Source organism: Narcine bancroftii, chromosome 9 (genome assembly GCF_036971445.1).
Source record: "Narcine bancroftii isolate sNarBan1 chromosome 9, sNarBan1.hap1, whole genome shotgun sequence".
In the NCBI taxonomy this organism is placed as follows: Eukaryota; Metazoa; Chordata; class Chondrichthyes; order Torpediniformes; family Narcinidae; genus Narcine; species Narcine bancroftii.
The window spans coordinates 73969003-73989164 of NC_091477.1; the positions used below are offsets into that span (position 1 = coordinate 73969003).

Here is a 20162-nt window from a genome sequence, read left to right on the forward strand (position 1 = left end):
AAGGTTACGTTAGCAAGACGAGAGAGGCGGGGATTGCTCCAAAGGTTTTTCAAAAATTCACAGGGTACATCAAAAACAAATGAATGAATTGCAGGTACTGATTAACCTTGGCAGTACCCAGAATTAAGTGGGCCCAGGCGATAGGGTTTACAGGAAGGAAAGCAAACCTCGGGGAAGAGGAATTCCATGAGCGCTAACAAATGAATTTTCTTTTGTGTTGAGAAGTGACATCACCAGTTACAAGCAGGCATGAAAATATTATCGGTGGAATTAGGAGCCAGAAAATGATTTCATTTTGTAATGGGAGTTGCGTGTCTAAAGGTATTTATTTAATAGAAGTCATTACAGAATTGAGTTTAATGTTGTGTTTGAAAGGCTGAATAGTGTTTTAGCAATATGAATCTGGGTCTAGGTAAGGTGGAGATCGATAAGATTAGGCATAGTAAAGTGGGCAAAGCCGTTTATGGGTAAAATAACAGAATATCAGGGGAGTGAACAAATAATTCAAACCAATAAATAAAATGATGGTAGGCTTGAGAAGATGGAGATCTTCCAGAAGTAAGAGAAGGCTTACAAGAAGATTTGACGGTGCCTAGGTTCAGGACTGGTTCAGACAAGGCAAAGAGGGCAAGGCTCTAACTGTTAGTGGATGGTCAAGGACCAGGGAGGAGGTGGTTGAGGCACGTACTAATGCAACGCTCGAGAAACATTTGGACGGCCACATGGATAAGATGGGCTTGGAGCAATAATGGCCAAGTACAGTCAGGCAGGACTAATGTGGGTGGGGCATTTTGATCGGCATGGGCAAGTTGGTCCCAAGGAGCTGTTTCCATGCTTGATGACTGAGAAAAAGACAAAAGATCTAGCTGGAGATGAGGGAAGACTTTAAAAAAAAATCACACTGAAAATGAGGACGATTTGGAACACACTGTCAAGAGAAGCTCTCAATGTGGAATTACATAATTTGGAGAACATGAGGGAAGAAATTGATTGGGCTGTTCTACAAGGAGCCCATAAATAAGGATATAAGAGAGAGAGGCAGGCTCCTCATGTGTGTTCCACCCTGGGAAAAGCCATCACTGCTGATCTTTTCATCGGCACCGCTTACCAGTGCTAACCCTTCCCCCTCTCTGATTCTGACACGATCTGAAAAGTGAACATAGTCAGTAGCTGAACCTGAAGAGTCCACCACTATCTGGGTTTCTCATCCCCCTCTTAAGGTAGCAGTTCTCATAGTGAGATCATTACTCCTGCTTCCAGATACTTCAAGGGGAATCCTCTTTCTTGTCAACACCCCCCCTCCAACATGCACAAGAATGCATGCATGGACATTGATAAATTGCATTATAATATAAATAGTAGCCCAACACTGAGTGCAAATAAGTGCAATACAGCTCGTGTGCCAGTTAACCATGTGCCCACAACACCTCCTCATTAGTCAGGAAGGCACAGCAGTGCTTACACTTCCTAAGGAAGTTGATGTAAGAGTTAAAATGGATTTCAAGCTTGCAAGCAGTTCTGTTTGTGGCTTTCTAGATGTTGTTTATTATATTTTTATGTTGTTTCCTAGCAACATCTTTGAGGCAAGGTTACCGATGGTTTCTCGGCCATGTTAGGAAGATAAGATGTTTGGTTTTAGTTCTTTTGTTCCGTAAAAGGAAGGGATGAGAGAAGCCATCCGATAATTTCTCTTGACCATCTAACAACGTTTTAACAGTTTGTAACAATATATTGCAACTGATGATAGCATTAATAATGTTTAATATTGTTTAATAAACTCTGGAAAACTCAACCTAACTTTAATATGAATTTGTTTGAACAAGTCATAGACAACATCAGCTTTTCTGATAACCTCCAAGAGACTATGAAGGAAAATAGTCGCTACAGTTGAGAAGGGCAAGATGACTGGCCCCCATCCTGACAACATTCTACACAAGCACAATTGACTGTGTCCTGTCTGACCAGAAGTCCATACAGAGGATCATTGAGAAGGTCACTGGGGTCTCCCTTTCCAACATTGATCACAGTTACGGGGAGCATTGCTTAAAAAAAGCTCAAAGAATTATTGAGGATCCCTGCAGTCCAGTATCCTTGACCATCAGGAAGGAGGTTCAGGAGCATCAAAATCAGGCTGGGAAATAGCTCCCCCCCCCCCCCCCCCCAACAGGCTGTGAGATTGACAAATGGTATCTTGTAACTTTGGGTCTCTTAAATGAAATGAGTAAATTATTGTGAAATATTGATACAAAAGTTTTTATGTATATTTGTGATTATTATCTGCCATATTATGTGTGCATACTGTGGTCCAGAGAAACACTGTTTCGTTTGGTCATCAACTTCAACATACCATGAGCATACCATATAACATATTATCCACAATGTTTTACATGTAAAGGCAGCGAGCAAGGAGAGGGAGTGCTTACTATTGCTAATTTAATACCATGTAATCTTGGAGTACTGAGCTCCAAGGCCGTGTCACAGTCCCAGTTTAACTGGCCTCATGGTGGGAGGTGTCAGAACAAAACTGGTACTCAACCATTCTTTGTCATCAGAAAGTGCAACTCCATACATTGGACCAACACTGATGGGTAGTCAGAAAAGCTGACCAACACATCTACAACCTCAGAGGCAAAGGGAGGAAGGTACGGACCTGCACAGCTGGTAGAAAGAACACTCACCTCTGCATGACGTGGTCTTTTCAGGCTCGTACCCTGCCTTGCAGGAACAGCTCCCAATGGGAACCATCCATTCCCCATCGCCGTTGCAGTACAGCTTGATGGGCACGTCGACCTCCTCAGCATTCTGCACACAGGTGCCCGTGGCAATGACCAGCGAGGTGCTCTCCGTGCCCGTCATGGTCTCCGTAAAGATGGCGTAGTTCTGAATGATGTTCGGGCACTTCTTGAAAAATACGCGGACAGAGAGTAGGGACATGCAAGCTCCGTAGTCCTGGAAGGCAAGGTAAAACCCATTCTTGGTCAGCGGGCCAAAACTACGGATCTCAGTGTTGACCTTCATCAGTCTGCCACCAAAGTCGACCTGGGAGAAGCTCTCGTCCGCGGCGATGGTGTCCACCTTGAGGTACGGAATCTCGGTCGACACTGCAGCCCCTCTGATGCTCAGTCCAGAGTCAGTCTCGTGGTAATACAGGTTGAAGGTTTCTTTACAAGAGCCTGGGACGTTTGGGATACTGCTGCAGTCACGCACCGTGAACCTCATCTCCACATAAATACGATGGGCCCCGAGACGATTAATAAAGGTCGTCCACAGCCAGTTGTTCTGGTTGGACTCGAAGACATTGCACACCTGGTAGGTCCGGATGGTGTTTAGATTCTCATCGTAACCACTCACTTCTTCCCACTGCAAGGTGACAAAAAGAGACAAGGACACAGGCCATCAGATCAGCATTAACAAGAACTCAGAGCTGTGAAGCACTGCCTCAAGAAGGCAGCCAATATCATAAAGGGGACCCCCCCCGCCGCCTCCCCACACCAATCACCCTGGTCACAACCTCTTTCTCACTGCAAGCTTCGGGCAGAAGGGAATGAAACTGAACTGAGGGTAAATAAGATAACCAGCATTTTGAAATTCAAGAACAGTATATTCCAACTGCTATCAGGCCTTTGAACCTCCCCCTAATACACTAATCATGGACTGCTCAGACACCTCAAAAGGACTGTCTGCATTGTTGTAATGCCATTTTTTTTCTGCATGAGAATTTCTATGAATATTTAAGATCAATTTATTTTCAATATTTATTGTCTTTTTTTTGACTCAATCAAATTTACTATTTTAATTTTTTTTTCCACAAGCACCTGGAAGTAAGTAGGCAAGTGAGAATTTCTATTTTATAATTTAGAGGCAATGCATGGTAAACAGACCATTCTGGCTCATGAGCCCACATCGCCCAAGTACAACCACGTGTCCAATGGACCTACCAACTGAGGTGCATCTTTGAAATGTGGGAGGAAACTGGAGCACCTGGGAAAACCCACAGGGGCACGGGGAGAACCCAGGTCACTGCCACTGCAATAGCATTGCGCAAACCGCTACGCTGATCATGGCGCCCTTGTGTACCGTGTGCATGACAATAAACCCACCATCGAGAACTTCCTCAGCAAAAAAAAGAGAGATGCTAGCGAGGCATCTGTGACTGGACGAGGTCAGTCATCGTTTCGATCGCGTCCCTTTTTTTGAGATGAATGTTGCAAGGAAGGCAGGGTAGGTGGGCAGAAAAGAAGCAAGGGAGAGACTAAGAGGAGAGACTGCATTCTTTCTTTCTCCCCACGGATGCTCCCTGACCCATTGTTTGCTTGAGATGCCAACATCCCATCTTTCTCCAGAACTTACTCCAGTCTACATGCACCATACAAAATATTCACACTCACAAACAAGGTTGAATTTAAAGGCTTCCCTTTTAAATGATTCTCCAGGCTAAACCTTGAAGTAGGGAAAAGCTGTGACCAGATCCCCTCTTTTTTACAAAAAAAAGCATCACTCAGACTGAAGCACAACTTTGCCAATGAGCTTTTGCAGGGAAAATGCCTCTAGTATGGAGGGCGCGACTTTGCAGCTGGTGATCTGGAATTTCAAAAACATCCTGTGCCTGGCTGAATCACCAGACTCTCTCCACTGCTTACAATGGGGAGCAACTCTGGAGGGAACAAAGTCCACTTAACAAATTGAGAAGTTTCAAATTACATGAGGGTTTTTCATTTTTTTTGTGCTTTCGTATTTCTACACGTTAACTCCTTTAAAATGGTCCTTGAGCAAAACTCAAAATAGGAGCAGGAGGAGGTCATTTGGCCCCACCATTCAACATGATTGTGACTAACCTACCCCAGGTCTCAAATGCTCCTCTGTATCGGCTCCCCACAGCCCTCAATTCAAGGTTCCCTTATTGTCTCGTAAATAATACACATTTATCCACATTTGCCTGCTGTAGAGGCACACAAAAAGGTGCGAAGAGCCCAGCAGCCCCACCAATCAGATAAAGACAAGCAAACGGGAGAGTCTCCTCAGAGATGTTGCAGGTCTGTGAATCCACCTCCTGCAATCTCCGCAGCCTCAATCTTTCAAAATTTTCTTAATCTTTCAAAAATGTATCAACCTCCACCTGCTTGAAGAGCAGGAGAACGGAGTCAGCATTGTCACGTCTCCAGAATGGAGGACCATTGCCTTCCCAAGATCGTGTTATATGGCGAGCTCTCCACTGGCCACCGTGACAGAGGTGCACCGAAGAAAAGGTACAAGGACTGCCTAAAGAAATCTCTTGGAGCCTGCCACATTGACCACCGCCAGTGGGCTGATATCGCCTCAAACCGTGCATCTTGGCGCCTCACAGTTTGGCGGGCAGCAACCTCCTTTGAAGAAGACCGCAGAGCCCACCTCACTGACAAAAGGCAAAGGAGGAAAATCCTAACACCCAACCCCAACCAACCAATTTTCCCCTGCAACCGTGTCTGCCTGTCCCGCATCAAACTTGTCAGCCACAAACGAGCATGCAGCTGACGTGGACATTTACCCCTTCCATAAATCTTCGTCCGCGAAGCCAAGCCAAAGAATTACAGCACCAACAACAAGTGTTCAAACCCGCTCGCTGAGAAGAGTTCGTACGTCCTCCCTGTGACCTGCATATGTTTTATCGGGTCCTCCAGTTCCCTATCACCCTCCAAAAAAACGATACGCGGTTGGTTGGTAGGTTAATTGCGTGCAATTGAGCAGCATGAGCCAGAATTGGCTTTCACCATTTTGTAAAGAAATTTAAATGTACGGGGTGATGTGGAAATGGGTAGGTCAGGGGAGAAGATCCCCTGGCAGATCAGGTCGATGGGCCAGATGGTTGATTCTTGCTCCTGTTTCTCATGTTCTCATAATGTGGTGTCCACAACTCTCTGAGGCAGATTCATCACCTTCTGCTCAGAGACATTTCTAAAGGATGGGCCTCATGTCTTGTAACTCTATCCCTTTTATTTGATAATTCCAAGTGGTTCAAACAGCTCGACATCTGCCCTGCCGATCCCCCTTGTGACCTTATGTTTGAAGAAGACCACCCCCCACTTTTTTTCTAAGCTCCAAAGAACACCATCTCCTCACGTGGATTAGCCTGGCATTGGATGCCTCCAATAGTATCATATCCTTTTTAACCCAACCAAAACAGTGTGGCTTCGCTAGCACCACTGACAGCTGTAACAAAGCTTTCCTATTCCCAAAACCCTATCCCTTTGCAATAATGGCTGATGTGCCATTTGCCCTCTTACATATTTGCAGCAATGCGAGTACATTGGTAATTACAACCTGAATAGCACATCAGAGCCAAGGGTTCTCACATTCTATGCGGCTCAGTCTTGTACCAGAGGGTTCCCTGCTGCCTCGAACCCCACCGCATCTCAGAAGGCCGCAGCACCATAGGGCGTCACATGGAGTCAATGTGGATGTTAGGTAGTTTAGTTTTAATGATACAGCACAGCTGAAGGCCCCCCGGCTCAAGAATGGTTACCATTATGAGCAGGGACTCTCCATCAGGAAGATTGGTCATCGTTATGAGCAGGGACTCTTCATCAGGAAGACTGGTCACTGTTACGAGCAGGGACTCTTCATCAGGAAGACTGGTCACCATTACGAGCAGGGACTCTTCATCATGAAGAATGGTCACCATTACGAACAGGAACTTTTTCCTCCCATGGACGCTGCTTGACCCGTTGAGTTTCTCTGACTGGTTGTGTGTGTGGCTCCAGATTCTCCCCGTGCATCTCCATGGCATTATTGCTTGAGCCTCATGTGATAGAATTAGGAGCCAAGCTCACGTGCCCGGTAAATGATAATTTTCTGCATTTTTTACATGGAAAGTTGACCCAGTGCCACAAACACAGCCCACATTAACTTCAACATCAGCTTAAAAGCACAAATTACAAAGAGTGAAAGACATCGACATTCTCCTGCACCACCTTGAAATGCATAGCCGATGCTAAGCAAATTCACGGAAGTTTGATGAAATGGCCACATACAGCAACTCTCTGGATTGATCTCGGATTCCATAAGTTACCATGATTGCTCCTTCCCCTCTTTCACTCAGCACATGATGTCATCTATGTCTTCAATCCAAGGCATTGACAATCACTCAGATAGAGGTCAAAAGTAACATTCACACCACAGAAGTTCCAGGCAATTGTTTTTTTTTTAAATTTAAATGATACAGCACAGTCAAGGGCTCGTCTGGCACATGAAACCCTTGCTACAGAATTCCACCCAATGAATCGACCAGCCCTATACATTTTGGACAGAGTAGCTGGTCACGGGAAGAACGTGCAAACTTGTGCAGTGACAGGCTGCCCTGATTCTGAAAGATGAACAATAGAATACGTCTTCCATCACAGGCAGAAGCCCCTGAGTGATGCCGCTAACTGGTCTAAAGGTGCAGGGCAGCAGGAACACACACAGAGGGCTTTCCCGAGTATAGAGCAAGGATAAAGTTGTTTTTTTGGTTAATAGTTCATGAGGGTTCCTTATGCATCAATTATACCTAAACAGTTATAATGAAACTGTTAATTATGATTAAATCCTATAATTAATGAAGACATAATGAGTTAAGACGATGTTTCTAACAATCCTTAAAATAGAAAATTAATTGAAGCAATGGAGTTTCAAAACAAGTGGAATTAGCATCTAAGCTGCCATGCGTGTACACTGCTAACATATGAAGACAAATCTCTCCTCTATTATGCAATGCACAAACATGCTGGAGAAACTCAGCAGGTTATGCAGCATCCACAGGAAGTAAAGGGTAAACCATGTTCCAGGCTTGGACCCTTCATCAGGAATGATTGGGCTCAGGCCCGAAATCTTGGTCACCCTTTACTTCCTATGGACGCTGCGAGATCTGTCAAGTTTCTCCAGCACAGTTATGTTTTGCACTTCGACCCCAGCATCATGAGATTTTCTTGTTTGGCTTCCCCTATTAACTCCAGCCTCTGACGCTCAAAGAAGTTCATTTTCTGAGAAAGTTTGAGATTATCGTGTGAAATTGCAGCCTCAAATCCTGGATTTGGGAATAAAGTTTGCCATTCTTCACTGTCACTGGGTTTAAATCCTACCCCTTCCCTCACCATCTCCGCCGCGGAGCACATTCACCGTAAGGAACGCAGTGGGGGAAGAGATTGGCTGGGGACAGTTAGAGACAGATGATAAACACTCGCTGTGCCACCAGTCCCATTTGCTGCAAATAGACACATTAAGGGAAGCTCTGCTTGCAAACTCAAATCTTGCTTGCAAGGCACAACTGGAGATTTCTCTGAGATATCGAAGGCACTTTGTCAGTGGAAGCAGTCGTGATGGACATTGGGACGTAAATGGTTTTGTGGTTTGTCGAATGCAGGAAGTTCACGAAGTGCCGGCTCACTTCCTCCATCACCACCAATGTTTAAAAAAAATGTTCAGAGACAATATTTTTTAATGTTTTTTTAAAGTATAAGTAAACCGAAGGCATTGTCCTGAGATATTTGAGAATCCATGGTAATCCTAGAGTCAGCAGTCCAATGACAAATGACTAAAATTAAAAAACTTAAACATACAACACAGTAACAGGCCTTTTCGGCCCATGAGCCCGTGCCATTCAAATATACCCAAATGACCTACAATCCCTGGTAGGTTTCGAACGGTGGGAGGAAATCGGAGCGCCCGGACGAAACCCACACAGAAACAGAGAGAACATATAGACAGCGCCGTATTCGAACCCAGGTCGCTGGCGCAGTAACAGCATTGCGCTAACCGCACTGCCCCAAATCTCCACTACATTTCTGGGGAAGTCACACAAAGAGGCTGAGGTTCATGGACTGCTTCATGTTTCGACGCAAGAGTACGACCAGTCGAGCCAAGCAGTCGGTCTTACCTCCTATAGGCTGTGGTGAGCGTTGACTGGTTTACTCCACACATCTGCCTCTCATTGTGAGTCACTCCCAGGGAACTACAATGAGCCCATTTCATTTCCCATATTCTTCAGTTTCCACCCCACTGGCCAGTGTTAGTTGGCACTTCTGGGTGCAGTGTTCTTTGTCTCACTCCCCGTCAAGGAAGAGAATGGAAAAACAATGCAGGGCCCTGGAATATTGCCAGGTACACAGCAGGCATGAAATGAAATTTTAATTATAAAAAGCCACACTGTTAATCTGCTTTTCACTCAGACCACTGTTTTGCTTTTGGAAGAGTTCACTTACATTCTCTCAACGGAGGGTGTGAAAGCAGGGCTCAGGCATCAGATGGAAAAATGAGGGAGGGCAGAGGGGGAGGGAAACAGGCAGTGCTCTAGGAAAATCAGGGATTGGGGTAAAATCAGGAAGGGAGGAGGGAATTAGCAAACAGAAAGAAACAATAGAGCACAGAGGGAAACAGGATGGAATGAAGATGAGGGGAAAGAAGAGGGCAGGTGGGTTGAAGAGGCACCGTGGGGATCGATAGAAATGTGTCAAAGGTTCAATGGACAGGTTGCTGTTTCTCTCGTGTGCATTCTTTCACCAATCTGTGGATAATCAAAACCATACCTCATCACTGTATATCATCCCAAAGTAACGCTTCACCTCCACGATGAGACACTTGCTCATAAATCATTGCAGTTAGCCAGGAAACGACAAACAGTGGTTCGCCTCTCATGAAGCAACACTTGCTGTCTCCACTTAAGGTTTATCCTTGCACTCACTGATCTTCAAACATGTTGCTCTAATGTGATTTTTACGATCTATCAAGGAATTATGCTGCAGGCTGTTCCAACATTTTTTTTTCATCTGCACAAAGGAATTAATCACGGAGCTTTCAGCCAGCACAATCTTTTATTTATTTATTTCCTGTGCAATTGAACGGTTTGTTTCTGCTGAGCAATTAATGTTCATTTGCCTGAAATCAATAAGGGCCATTCTTCAGCTGCCGAGAGAAATACACAGCTCATTTTGCTTTAATGACAACTGCATAGAACCTATTGATTTTGTCTACATTTTGGGGAAAGGGGGAGATAATTGCCCTGGCAAATCAGTGATGTTCAGTTCAGTGAGTCTTGAGCAATTTCATTTGCATCTGCATTTATTGTTATTCTATCTGCACGACTGACGACACAATGGGAAACATTTATAGGTAGCCCTATTTATAGTCATCGAGCTACACAGCATGAAAGCAGGCCATTCAGCCCAATCTGACAATGATGACCATAAGAAACAGGAGCAGGAGCCGGCCATTCGGCCCATCGAGTCTGCTCTGCCATTCAATATGATCACGGTTGATCTGGCCGTGGACTCAGCTCCAGCTCCCTACCCGTTTCCCATAATCCTTAATTTCCCCCATCCTTCAGAAATCACTCTCTTTATATCTGAAATTAATTTAATGAGGCAGTCGCTTCTGATTCCTTGGGCAGAGAATTCCACAGATTCACTGCTCTCTGGGAGAAATAGGTCGTGCTCAACTCTCTCTTAAATTTACTCCCCCAAATCTGTCATCTGCCAATGGAAATAACCTCCCAGCTTCTACTTTACCCATTTCTTCCATAATTTTATGTCTGCATAAGATCCACACACCCCCACCCACCTTATCCTTCAATGAGAATAGCCCCAGGTTTCCCAATCTCTTAAAATGGCTTGCAGTTCTTCGCCTTGTCCCCATTGCGAGGCAGAACCTTGAACATACAATACTGCCCTGAAGTGTGATGACTCATTAGACAACTCACCCCTAGGAAGAAAATGCACAAAAAAAACATAAATCACCAACTTAATAGTTAATCAGTAGGCAAATCAATCCAGCCCATAAACAGCTACATTTGTTTAGGCTTCCATCGTCAGTGTGGGAGGGCCTGTCTTATTAATTAATGGAGACATAAGCAAACTATCCTTGTTTTCAGGGAATGGCATCCTTTCCTCTGTCCGCCACAATAGCGTGGATCTCCCAGTGGCCACCTATGTCAACTCTCCATCCCATTCCCTTGCCGACATGTCTGACCATGCACTGTCAGGCTGAGACCACCCATAAATTGGAGGAACAACACCTCATCTTCCAACTGTGCTCCCTCCAACCGGAGGGCATTAATAACAACTTCTTAGGTGCATGTAGTGTGCATGGAGAGAGAGAGAGAGAGAGAGAGAGAGAGAGAGAGAGAGAGAGAGAGAGAGAGAGAGAGAACATGTATGTATGTGTGTGAGTGAGAGAGGAGAGAGTGTGTGTGTTAGTATTTGTGTGTGTGTGAGAAAATGCGCTCTAGTGTGAGACTATTTGTGTGCAATGTGTGTGTTAACATGTCAGTTGAGAATATGTATGCGGGTGTCCGCGTTAATGTGTGAATGCATGTGCTAGGGTGTGAAAGTGTAGATCTGTGTGAGAACATGTGTGTGTGTTCATGTGAGAATGTGTGTGCAAGAGGGAGAGAGAAAGAGAGGAGAGGCTGTGGTTGAAGAGCTGTAAGCCTTGCAGGAGATGTGCTTTCCTCACAGTCTCCAGTTGGCTTGACAAGTTAGTTCGTTAATCTTTTCCAGTCCTTAGACGAGATCTAAGGACTGAGCACTGGTTTTTCTGGGAACCTCCTTCACTTCTGCCGTTTAGAGACTTCCAGGACCACCTCTCACCGAGACTTTGGAGTCTGCTTCTGTGCCCTGGTGTGCCCCACTGGTCACTCTTCTCCACAAGGCGTGTGTCTTGGGTAAACTTATACCTCTCATTTTGTTCGTTTTAGATTGGCCAGTGTTTGAGCTACCGAAAGAAAATAGACACACACACCGAGAGCAGTTCAGATTATACAAATTTTTATTACAAATTCAAAAGCTGATTTCACATTACAATATGCAAGCCTTTCCCAACTATACTTATCAACGCTTGGACTGGTCCCAACTGCCGAAGCGAGGCAGCGATTGCAGACTTGTAGTAGGTTGTCAGGGCGCCGGTAGCAGCTTCTCCACCTCTCCTGACCGGGATGTTGGCTGGACTCTAGAAGTTCTTCTTCTTGCTGAGAGATGTTGCCACCTCTCGGAGAGTCTCAAACTTCAGCAGTGGGACCATGGCTTATATTACCCAAAAACTGTTTACCCAAGCACCTATTCCCAGCACAGCAAGAAAGATAAGCGATCAAGCTAGCATGCTAGGCTTCTAACGAATAACATAATTTTCAGCTTATCACTTTGAATACAATGGTTTATTTTGCATCAAGGCTAGGCCTCTGACAGTCTGTGATCAAAACAAGCAGGAAGATTAAATGTTCTTGGTATACAGATGTCCTTTCTTCAGATAACAGCATCTCTTGCCCCTCGGTGGAATTTAGCTTATGTCTACTGATTCTAAAAACAAGCAGGTTCTCAGCCTTGCAGAAGCAAGAGATGCAAAAATGAAAACAAGCAGGTTAGAATCTTCCATTACAGTGTGTCCTCCAGAAGCAGCCGCCTGCCTGAGAAGGTGCTGCCATGCCATCAGCCAGTATTGAGACTGGGTGGTTTCAAACTGCAAGGGAATCCTGTAATTTCTCACAAAGTTCCAAACTAGCACACATTCTTCCACAGGCTGCACATGAGAAGAGCTTGCACTGCCAGTATCAGGACAAAGTGATACACAAGCAATGCTGAGGCTTTGTAAGGCATTGGTCAGGCCACATTTAGATTGTCATGAGAAGTTTTGGATCCCGTATCCAAGGAAGAATGGAGAGAGTCCAGAGGAGGTTTATGAGAATGATCCAGAGGAAAAGACCATTAATGTAAGAGGAACGTTTGATAGCTCTGGACTTGTTCTCACTGGAGTTAATAAGGATGGTGGAGGGGGGAAGGGGGTTCACTGAAACCCACCAATATTGAAGAGTGGACATGGAGAAGGTGATTTGGGTCATGGGAGAATCAAGGACCAGGGGACACGGCCTCAGAATAAAACAACAGTAATGAGGAGAAATTTCTTCAGCCAAAGGTTGGTGAATCCATGGAATTCGTTGCCACAAGTGGCCGTGGAGGCCAAGTCATTAAAACAGAAGGGGATAGATGCTTGATTAGTAATGGTGTCAAAGGTTCTGAAAGAGAAATGGAGGATCATGGGTGTAATGGAGGGAAGGATTAGATTGTTGTGGAGTGGGTTTACATAGATCGGCACAACATCATGGGCTGAAGGGTCTGTACTGTGCTGTTATATTCTAAGATATGGAAAGAAGGCAGGAGAATGGTGTCAAAAATACATCAACCATGATTCCAATGCAGCAGCAGACTCGATGGGCCAAATGGCCCCACACAGCTCCATCACGGTGTACTCTGTTGGGGGCTTTGCAATTGCAAGCCCATGATCCCTGACTCAGAAACAAGAGTGCCAATACAGCTGACACCGCCTGCCCTCTAAAGCCACCCGGTATTTCCGCATCATCTTCCCCTGGTGTTAACAGGTAGGATAATCTGCCAGGAAATTAAATTTCTTGTTCTAACATAACCCTCTGATTGTCCCTGTCCCTTTAAAGGTTCCACATTCAATTTCACATTTCTTTGGCGTGCTCCTGACACCTGTCGAAATGCAATCATTGCAGTCATTTACTGCATCACAACTGAGAGCCGCTCATTCCAAACCATTCACTCTGGTTGGCCAAGGTGATGAATTGAATGCCCCTCATGTTTTTGACCACTTCTCAGGAAATGCAATAGGCATTGGATCCCATTTGTGACTGCCACGTTGCCATTTCCGTGCTGGCATTTCAACTGATTATTACCCAGTTTGCAAATCAACGGAAAAATTAAATGAGGCATGCAGTTATCTCGTGAAGAAATATTTGATACATTCAAAGCGATGCCTGGAACCCAGGAGTCGCTTTCAGGGGCTCTCAAATCATGTCTCCACATTTAATTGAATCCCAGTGGAATTCACGGATAATTAAGATTGTTTCCGCTGTATTTTAATCCTGGGATTTTGCAATAAAATTATACTGATTTTGAAAATTAATTTATTAGTAGCTAGATAGGTCCCTCATTGAGCAGGCAATTTGAGTTCAGCTTATGTATAAAATCAAAATGACTTTCCCTGTACATCTTTTTCAAATTAATTCCCTCAAAATGCTGACCTTATTAATTCATTATTTGTACTGAGGTCAGAAATGAACTGCTCTTCCACTGCCTGGCTCTCACAAAGCGAATTAATCAAGTTCAAGGTAATTAATTGTTCAATTCATGCAACTTTAAGAGTGGGGCTGAGGAGTTCGAAGGGGAGTGTTCAGGTGATGTCACCGCCCCCCCTCCCTTTTATCTTGCTCCAAGTTGTAATTATTTTGGTTTGATATAAGTAGAAGCCACTGACAGTAATCACTGGTTAATGGAACTTTTCAGTCAGTGTTAGTTTCAGGTTAGTTAATAGAACACTGTAAGCATTATTTAGTTAAATGAGATCAACAGTGTTACAGCAACAAAGGAATTAAAGATGTTTAAAAGACCATCGAGTTTACTTTCTACCATCTGGCAGTCAACAATAATGGAATAATTGATTAATTAAGGAATTATGTAAGAGATACAATTTGTTCTGCCCAATTGCAGGTCTTCCTTTACAATGCCTCCCCGACCAACCACTTGCTGCCATCATTCCTTCCCTCTTCCGCTTGGATGGATAATCCTCAAATGAGTCGGTTATGTCAAATCATTAAAAAAATAGCACAGGCAGAAGCTATTTGACCTCTCCGATCTGTTCTTCGGAAACATCATGGCTGACCTTTGACCTCAGCAGCCCCTACTTGCATTGAGCAACCTCCCTTGATTCATAGAACAGTACAGCACATGTTGTGGTGACCCATATCAACATTAGTCCAGCCCAGTGGTTCGCCACCTTCCCTTCCCACTCACATCCCACTGTAAGTAATTCCTATACCATCAGTGCTCTGTGATGAGTAAGGGATTGCTTCAGGTGGGATGTGAGTGGGAAGGGAATGTTCAGAATCACTGCTCTACACCCATTTGTTACGGAAATTTTTGGCTTGAGGAAAATTGTTATTGGTCCATTTCCTTTGGAGTTATGAAACCGTGCACACAACGAGTCAATTAGGTACGATTAAAACAGTGGTTTTCCAACTTTTTCTTTCCACCCACATACCATCAGATGCAATCCCTCACGAATCACAGAGCACTGATGGCATAGGGATTACTTAAAGTGGTATGTGAGTCCAAAGAAAAAGATTGAGAGCCACTGATCTAGCCCTTCCCTATCTCACACCCATAATTCTCCATTTTTCTTACATCCACGTGCCTATCTAAGAATATTTTGAACATCCACCTTGTACCAGCCTCCATCACCACTCCCAGCAATGCCTTCCAGGCACCCACCACTCTCTTAAAAAAAACTAAGCTCCACCATCTCCCTGAAACTTTCTCCCACTCACTCCATTTATAGAATGATACAGCATGGAAACAGGTCTAGGGTTCACAAAGTTGGCTATCTGAACCAGAGTCATTTGACAGTGTTTCGCCTATATCCCTCAAATCCCCTCCCATTCATGCACCTGTCCAAATAAAAGTCTTATAAACATCATAATAGTACCTTCTTATACCATTTCCTCAGCTCATTCCGCATCCTCTGTGGAAAAGGTGTACCTTGCACGAATAGATGATAAACATAAAAACTAGGTGGACAAGGCCATTCAGGCCTTCAAGTCTGTACCATCATTCAATACAACCACGGCAGATCATGTGTCCTCAGTCCTCTCATCCTTCTTTATCTCCATACCACCTTGATCCCAATTGGACCCCATTCAACTTTCTTTTCAATCGACCAAGAAGGCAGCCAACATCGTAAAGGACACCAACAGCCCGGTCACAACCTCTTCCCACTGCCACTTTCGGGCAGAAAGTACCGAAGCCTGAAGATCAGCTCCATTTCGTTCATGAACAGTTTCTTTCCACCACCAATTGGACTCTTGAACCTTCCCTTGTGACACTGATCGTGGTCTGCTCTGCCATGACAAAAGGACTTTTTGTACTATTGCAAAGTCTTTCATTATCTACCTCTTTATTTTTATCTATTGTCCTTTTAATTCAAATAAATGTACTATTGTAGTTATCTCTTTAGTTGATTTTATCATGGCTTTTTTTTAACACAAAGGTACCTGATCACCTCCATCAAGTAAGAATGCCAATGTATTTGCACATTGTACAATGTGTACGACAATAAACTCATTATTATTTGTCATCAGGACTCCCAGCACTCAGTTCACAAGATGACTTTAGCGACAGAAGAGCAGACAACCATTCTGGTCTTGCAAAATGTCATCGTGCAGTAGTTTTCAGAATGATCACAGCCACCGTCTGTGAGGAAAATGCCTGTGGTCAGAGTCATGACGTTAATATGTTTTCATAGTTAGCAGAAATAACCAGCTCAGCTCCATGATATCGAGGACTGCTGCCCAGGAGATACCAGTAGTGGCAATTCACCCACCAAAGTGAGCCAAGGTGGCTTTGACCCCTTCAGTGGAGGCAGCTGAGTGCTGCTTCCTTCCTTCCCTAAGTCAAGTTCAGCACGTCAGTACCCAACAGGCATTGTGAAAGTGTAGACATGGGGTTTCAGTGGTTGGACACTGTCAGCAGGAGTGACGGAGGGGTGTATCAGGGGTCAGGTCAATTATGGAGATGTGAGAGGGGTTATGAGGGGTTGAGAGTGGTCAGGGAGTGGCATGGGGCATCAGAGTCAAGACAATGGTCAGCAAGTGGAAGGGGGTAATGGCAATAGTGGGAGTATGGGGGCAGCAAGGTCAAAGAAATAGTAGGGACGTGGGAGAGGTTATCAGGGGTCAGGGTGTGGTATCTAGGGTCAAGGAAGTCAAGGTGTAGGAAGGTTATCAGGGTCAAGGCAAACCTCGGGGTGGGGGGGGGTCTAAGATATGCTGGTTAATAGGCCACTGTAGCAGGTCCGTGTGGCCATAGATAGGAGAGGAAGACAGAATCTTTCACTCATATTAAAATCAAGTGGGCAGAGGTTTAGGGTGGAAGGAAGGAATTTTAAAGGGGAGCGGATGGGAAAGTGTTCTTTTAAACACAGACTGGTTGATATCTAGAATCTTCGCTAGGATTCTACTAAATAGAATAATACCTAGTGTCGCCGAGAATATTCTCCCAGAATCACAGTGCGGCTTTCGCGCAAACAGAGGAACCACTGACATGGTCTTTGCCCTCAGACAGCTCCAAGAAAAGTGCAGAGAACAAAACAAAGGACTCTACATCACCTTTGTTGACCTCACCAAAGCCTTCGACACCGTGAGCAGGAAAGGGCTTTGGCAAATACTAGAGCGCATCGGATGTCCCCCAAAGTTCCTCAACATGATTATCCAACTGCACGAAAACCAACAAGGTCGGGTCAGATACAGCAATGAGCTCTCTGAACCCTTCTCCATTAACAATGGCATGAAGCAAGGCTGTGTTCTGGCACCAACCCTCTTTTCAATCTTCTTCAGCATGATGCTGAACCAAGCCATGAAAGACCCCAACAATGAAGACGCTGTTTACATCCGGTACCGCACGGATGGCAGTCTCTTCAATCTGAGGCGCCTGCAAGCTCACACCAAGACACAAGAGAAACTTGTCCGTGAACTACTCTTTGTAGATGATGCCGCTTTAGTTGCCCATTCAGAGCCAGCTCTTCAGCGCTTGACATCCTGCTTTGCGGAAACTGCCAAAATGTTTGGCCTGGAAGTCAGCCTGAAGAAAACTGAGGTCCTCCATCAGCCAGCTCCCCACCATGACTACCAGCCCCCCCACATCTCCATCGGGCACACAAAACTCAAAACGGTCAACCAGTTTACCTATCTCGGCTGCACCATTTCATCAGATGCAAGGATCGACAATGAGATAGACAACAGACTCGCCAAGGCAAATAGCGCCTTTGGAAGACTACACAAAAGAGTCTGGAAAAACAACCAACTGAAATACCTCACAAAGATAAGCGTATACAGAGCCGTTGTCATACCCACACTCCTGTTCGGCTCCGAATCATGGGTCCTCTACCGGCACCACCTACGGCTCCTAGAACGCTTCCACCAGCGTTGTCTCCGCTCCATCCTCAACATCCATTGGAGCGCTCACACCCCTAACGTCGAGGTACTCGAGATGGCAGAGGTCGACAGCATCGAGTCCACGCTGCTGAAGATCCAGCTGCGCTGGATGGGTCACGTCTCCAGAATGGAGGACCATCGCCTTCCCAAGATCGTATTATATGGCGAGCTCTCCACTGGCCACCGTGACAGAGGTGCACCAAAGAAAAGGTACAAGGACTGCCTAAAGAAATCTCTTGGTGCCTGCCACATTGACCACCGCCAGTGGGCTGATAACGCCTCAAACCGTGCATCTTGGCGCCTCACAGTTTGGCGGGCAGCAGCCTCCTTTGAAGAAGACCGCAGAGCCCACCTCACTGACAAAAGGCAAAGGAGGAAAAACCCAACACCCAACCCCAACCAACCAATTTTCCCTTGCAACCGCTGCAATCGTGTCTGCCTGTCCCGCATCGGACTGGTCAGCCACAAACGAGCCTGCAGCTGACGTGGACTTTTTACCCCCTCCATAAATCTTCGTCCGCGAAGCCAAGCCAAAGAAGAAAGAAGAATGTCAGAGGAGTTGGTTAAGTCACTAAGAGGCATTTAAAGAGGCTTTTAAATAGTTTTGAAGAAGAAAGTCTGCAGATGTTGAGGTGAAGTGCGATGCATAAATGTGCTGTTGAAGGACTACTCTTTACTTCTTGTGGAAACGTTATGACCTGCTGAGCTTCTCCAGCACATTTGTGTATTGCAGGCTTTTACATAGGCAAGGAATGGAAGTTTAAGAGATCCCAAAGTGGGATGAGTGATGGTGGGCAATCAGGTCAGCATGGACATGAAGGGCTGAAGGGCCTGTTTTATGCCAAATGACTCTATAACTATGATTCATTATGGTCACGCCATCCTCAACTGCCCATCACAATGTTTCTGGTGTGTTGGATGAGCTCCCAGAACATCTCCTGTTGTGTCCCGCACTCCCCCCCCACCTTCAGCTCCCCAAAAGATGAGTCCAATTCCCTGTGCCACCTTTTGCTGACCCCCTTCTCCAATGCATTCACATCAGAAATTGTAAATTGTTGCTTGGGAGAAAAACAGGAGCCGAGGTGGTGGCCCATGCAGCCAATTCTGAACTGATGCTTCAAGCAATCAAAGTCTGGAGCACCAGGGGAAGGAAGCTGATGAGGTGTGAGAGAAACAGAATGAACTGTGCCATAGCCTGGAAGCAAACCCTTCAGCACAGGTTAATAATGAGACTAATCAAACTACAGGGGTTATGCACATATTAAACTTACTAAACTCTTTTTACATCCCTCTCCACTTTGTGCCAGCCTTTGCCCAGGGTAGCTACTGCCTCAGAGACCAGAAGAACAGGGATAAACTGCACTCCTGACTGGGAACAGAAGAGAGCAGTGCTGAGGGCCTGGTTATGACCGGAGAGAAACCATAACACTCTTAACGCTAAATGTTCACCTCATTCAACAGCAAAGGAATCCCAGTCTCTGCTCACCATTGCCAGATGTGTGCATGTTGTGCATTGACACTTACATCGAACATTGCAGCACAGTGCAGACCCTTCACCCCATGATGTTTTCCTGACCTAAAGAACAGATCACACCACATCATTAGGTGGCACAGTTAGCGTGGCGGTTCGCGCAACTGCGTTACAGCGCCAGCAGGATAGAAGCCGCCGCTGTCTATAAGGAGTTTATACATTATTCCCGTGACCTGTGTGGGTTTCCCCTGCTCCTCGTTTTCCTCCCACCCAACAAAAATGCGTGGGGTTGGCAGGATAATTGGGTGGAATTTGGCAGCATAGGTTTCAATTACTGGAATCAGTTTCCACCATATTGTTAATAAATTTAAATGCTGTGAGGGGCATTACATTTGCTGACAGGATGCATGGTTAGAATTCTATCGCATCCTGACGTCTCTGTATTAGTCTCCCTGTTGGGCAGCATGATGTTCATGAGCTACTGATTAATGGGAGTTTATTGTCATACACTCAAGTGCAACATAAAGATACACCATCATTCCTGCTGCAACCAAACAGGTGTGTAAGATACACCAACTCCACAAGGATAAACTAAATTAGCATAATATATCAAGACAGAAAAAGAATGAAGAAATATAAAAGGATAGATAAATGTTCACAGTTGCAGTTAGTGAAGGAAATAAAAGG

General features: G+C 45.1%; 1 protein-coding gene across 17 annotated transcripts in view; it reads right to left on the reverse strand.

Annotated features, from left to right (window-relative positions):
* Positions 1-20162, reverse strand: part of LOC138742284 (ephrin type-B receptor 1) — a 507783-nt gene that overhangs the window by 309245 nt on the left and 178376 nt on the right. For 9 of the 17 annotated variants that reach the window (XM_069896471.1, XM_069896465.1, XM_069896476.1 and 6 more), the window contains exon 3: positions 2679-3360. In XM_069896471.1, coding sequence (XP_069752572.1) covers positions 2679-3360 — 682 coding nt within the window. Of the gene's footprint in view, positions 1-2678; positions 3361-10566; positions 10708-19528; positions 19581-20162 lie in introns of all 17 variants that reach the window. The other 8 variants (XM_069896467.1, XM_069896470.1, XM_069896468.1 and 5 more) reach the window with 2 other exon arrangements.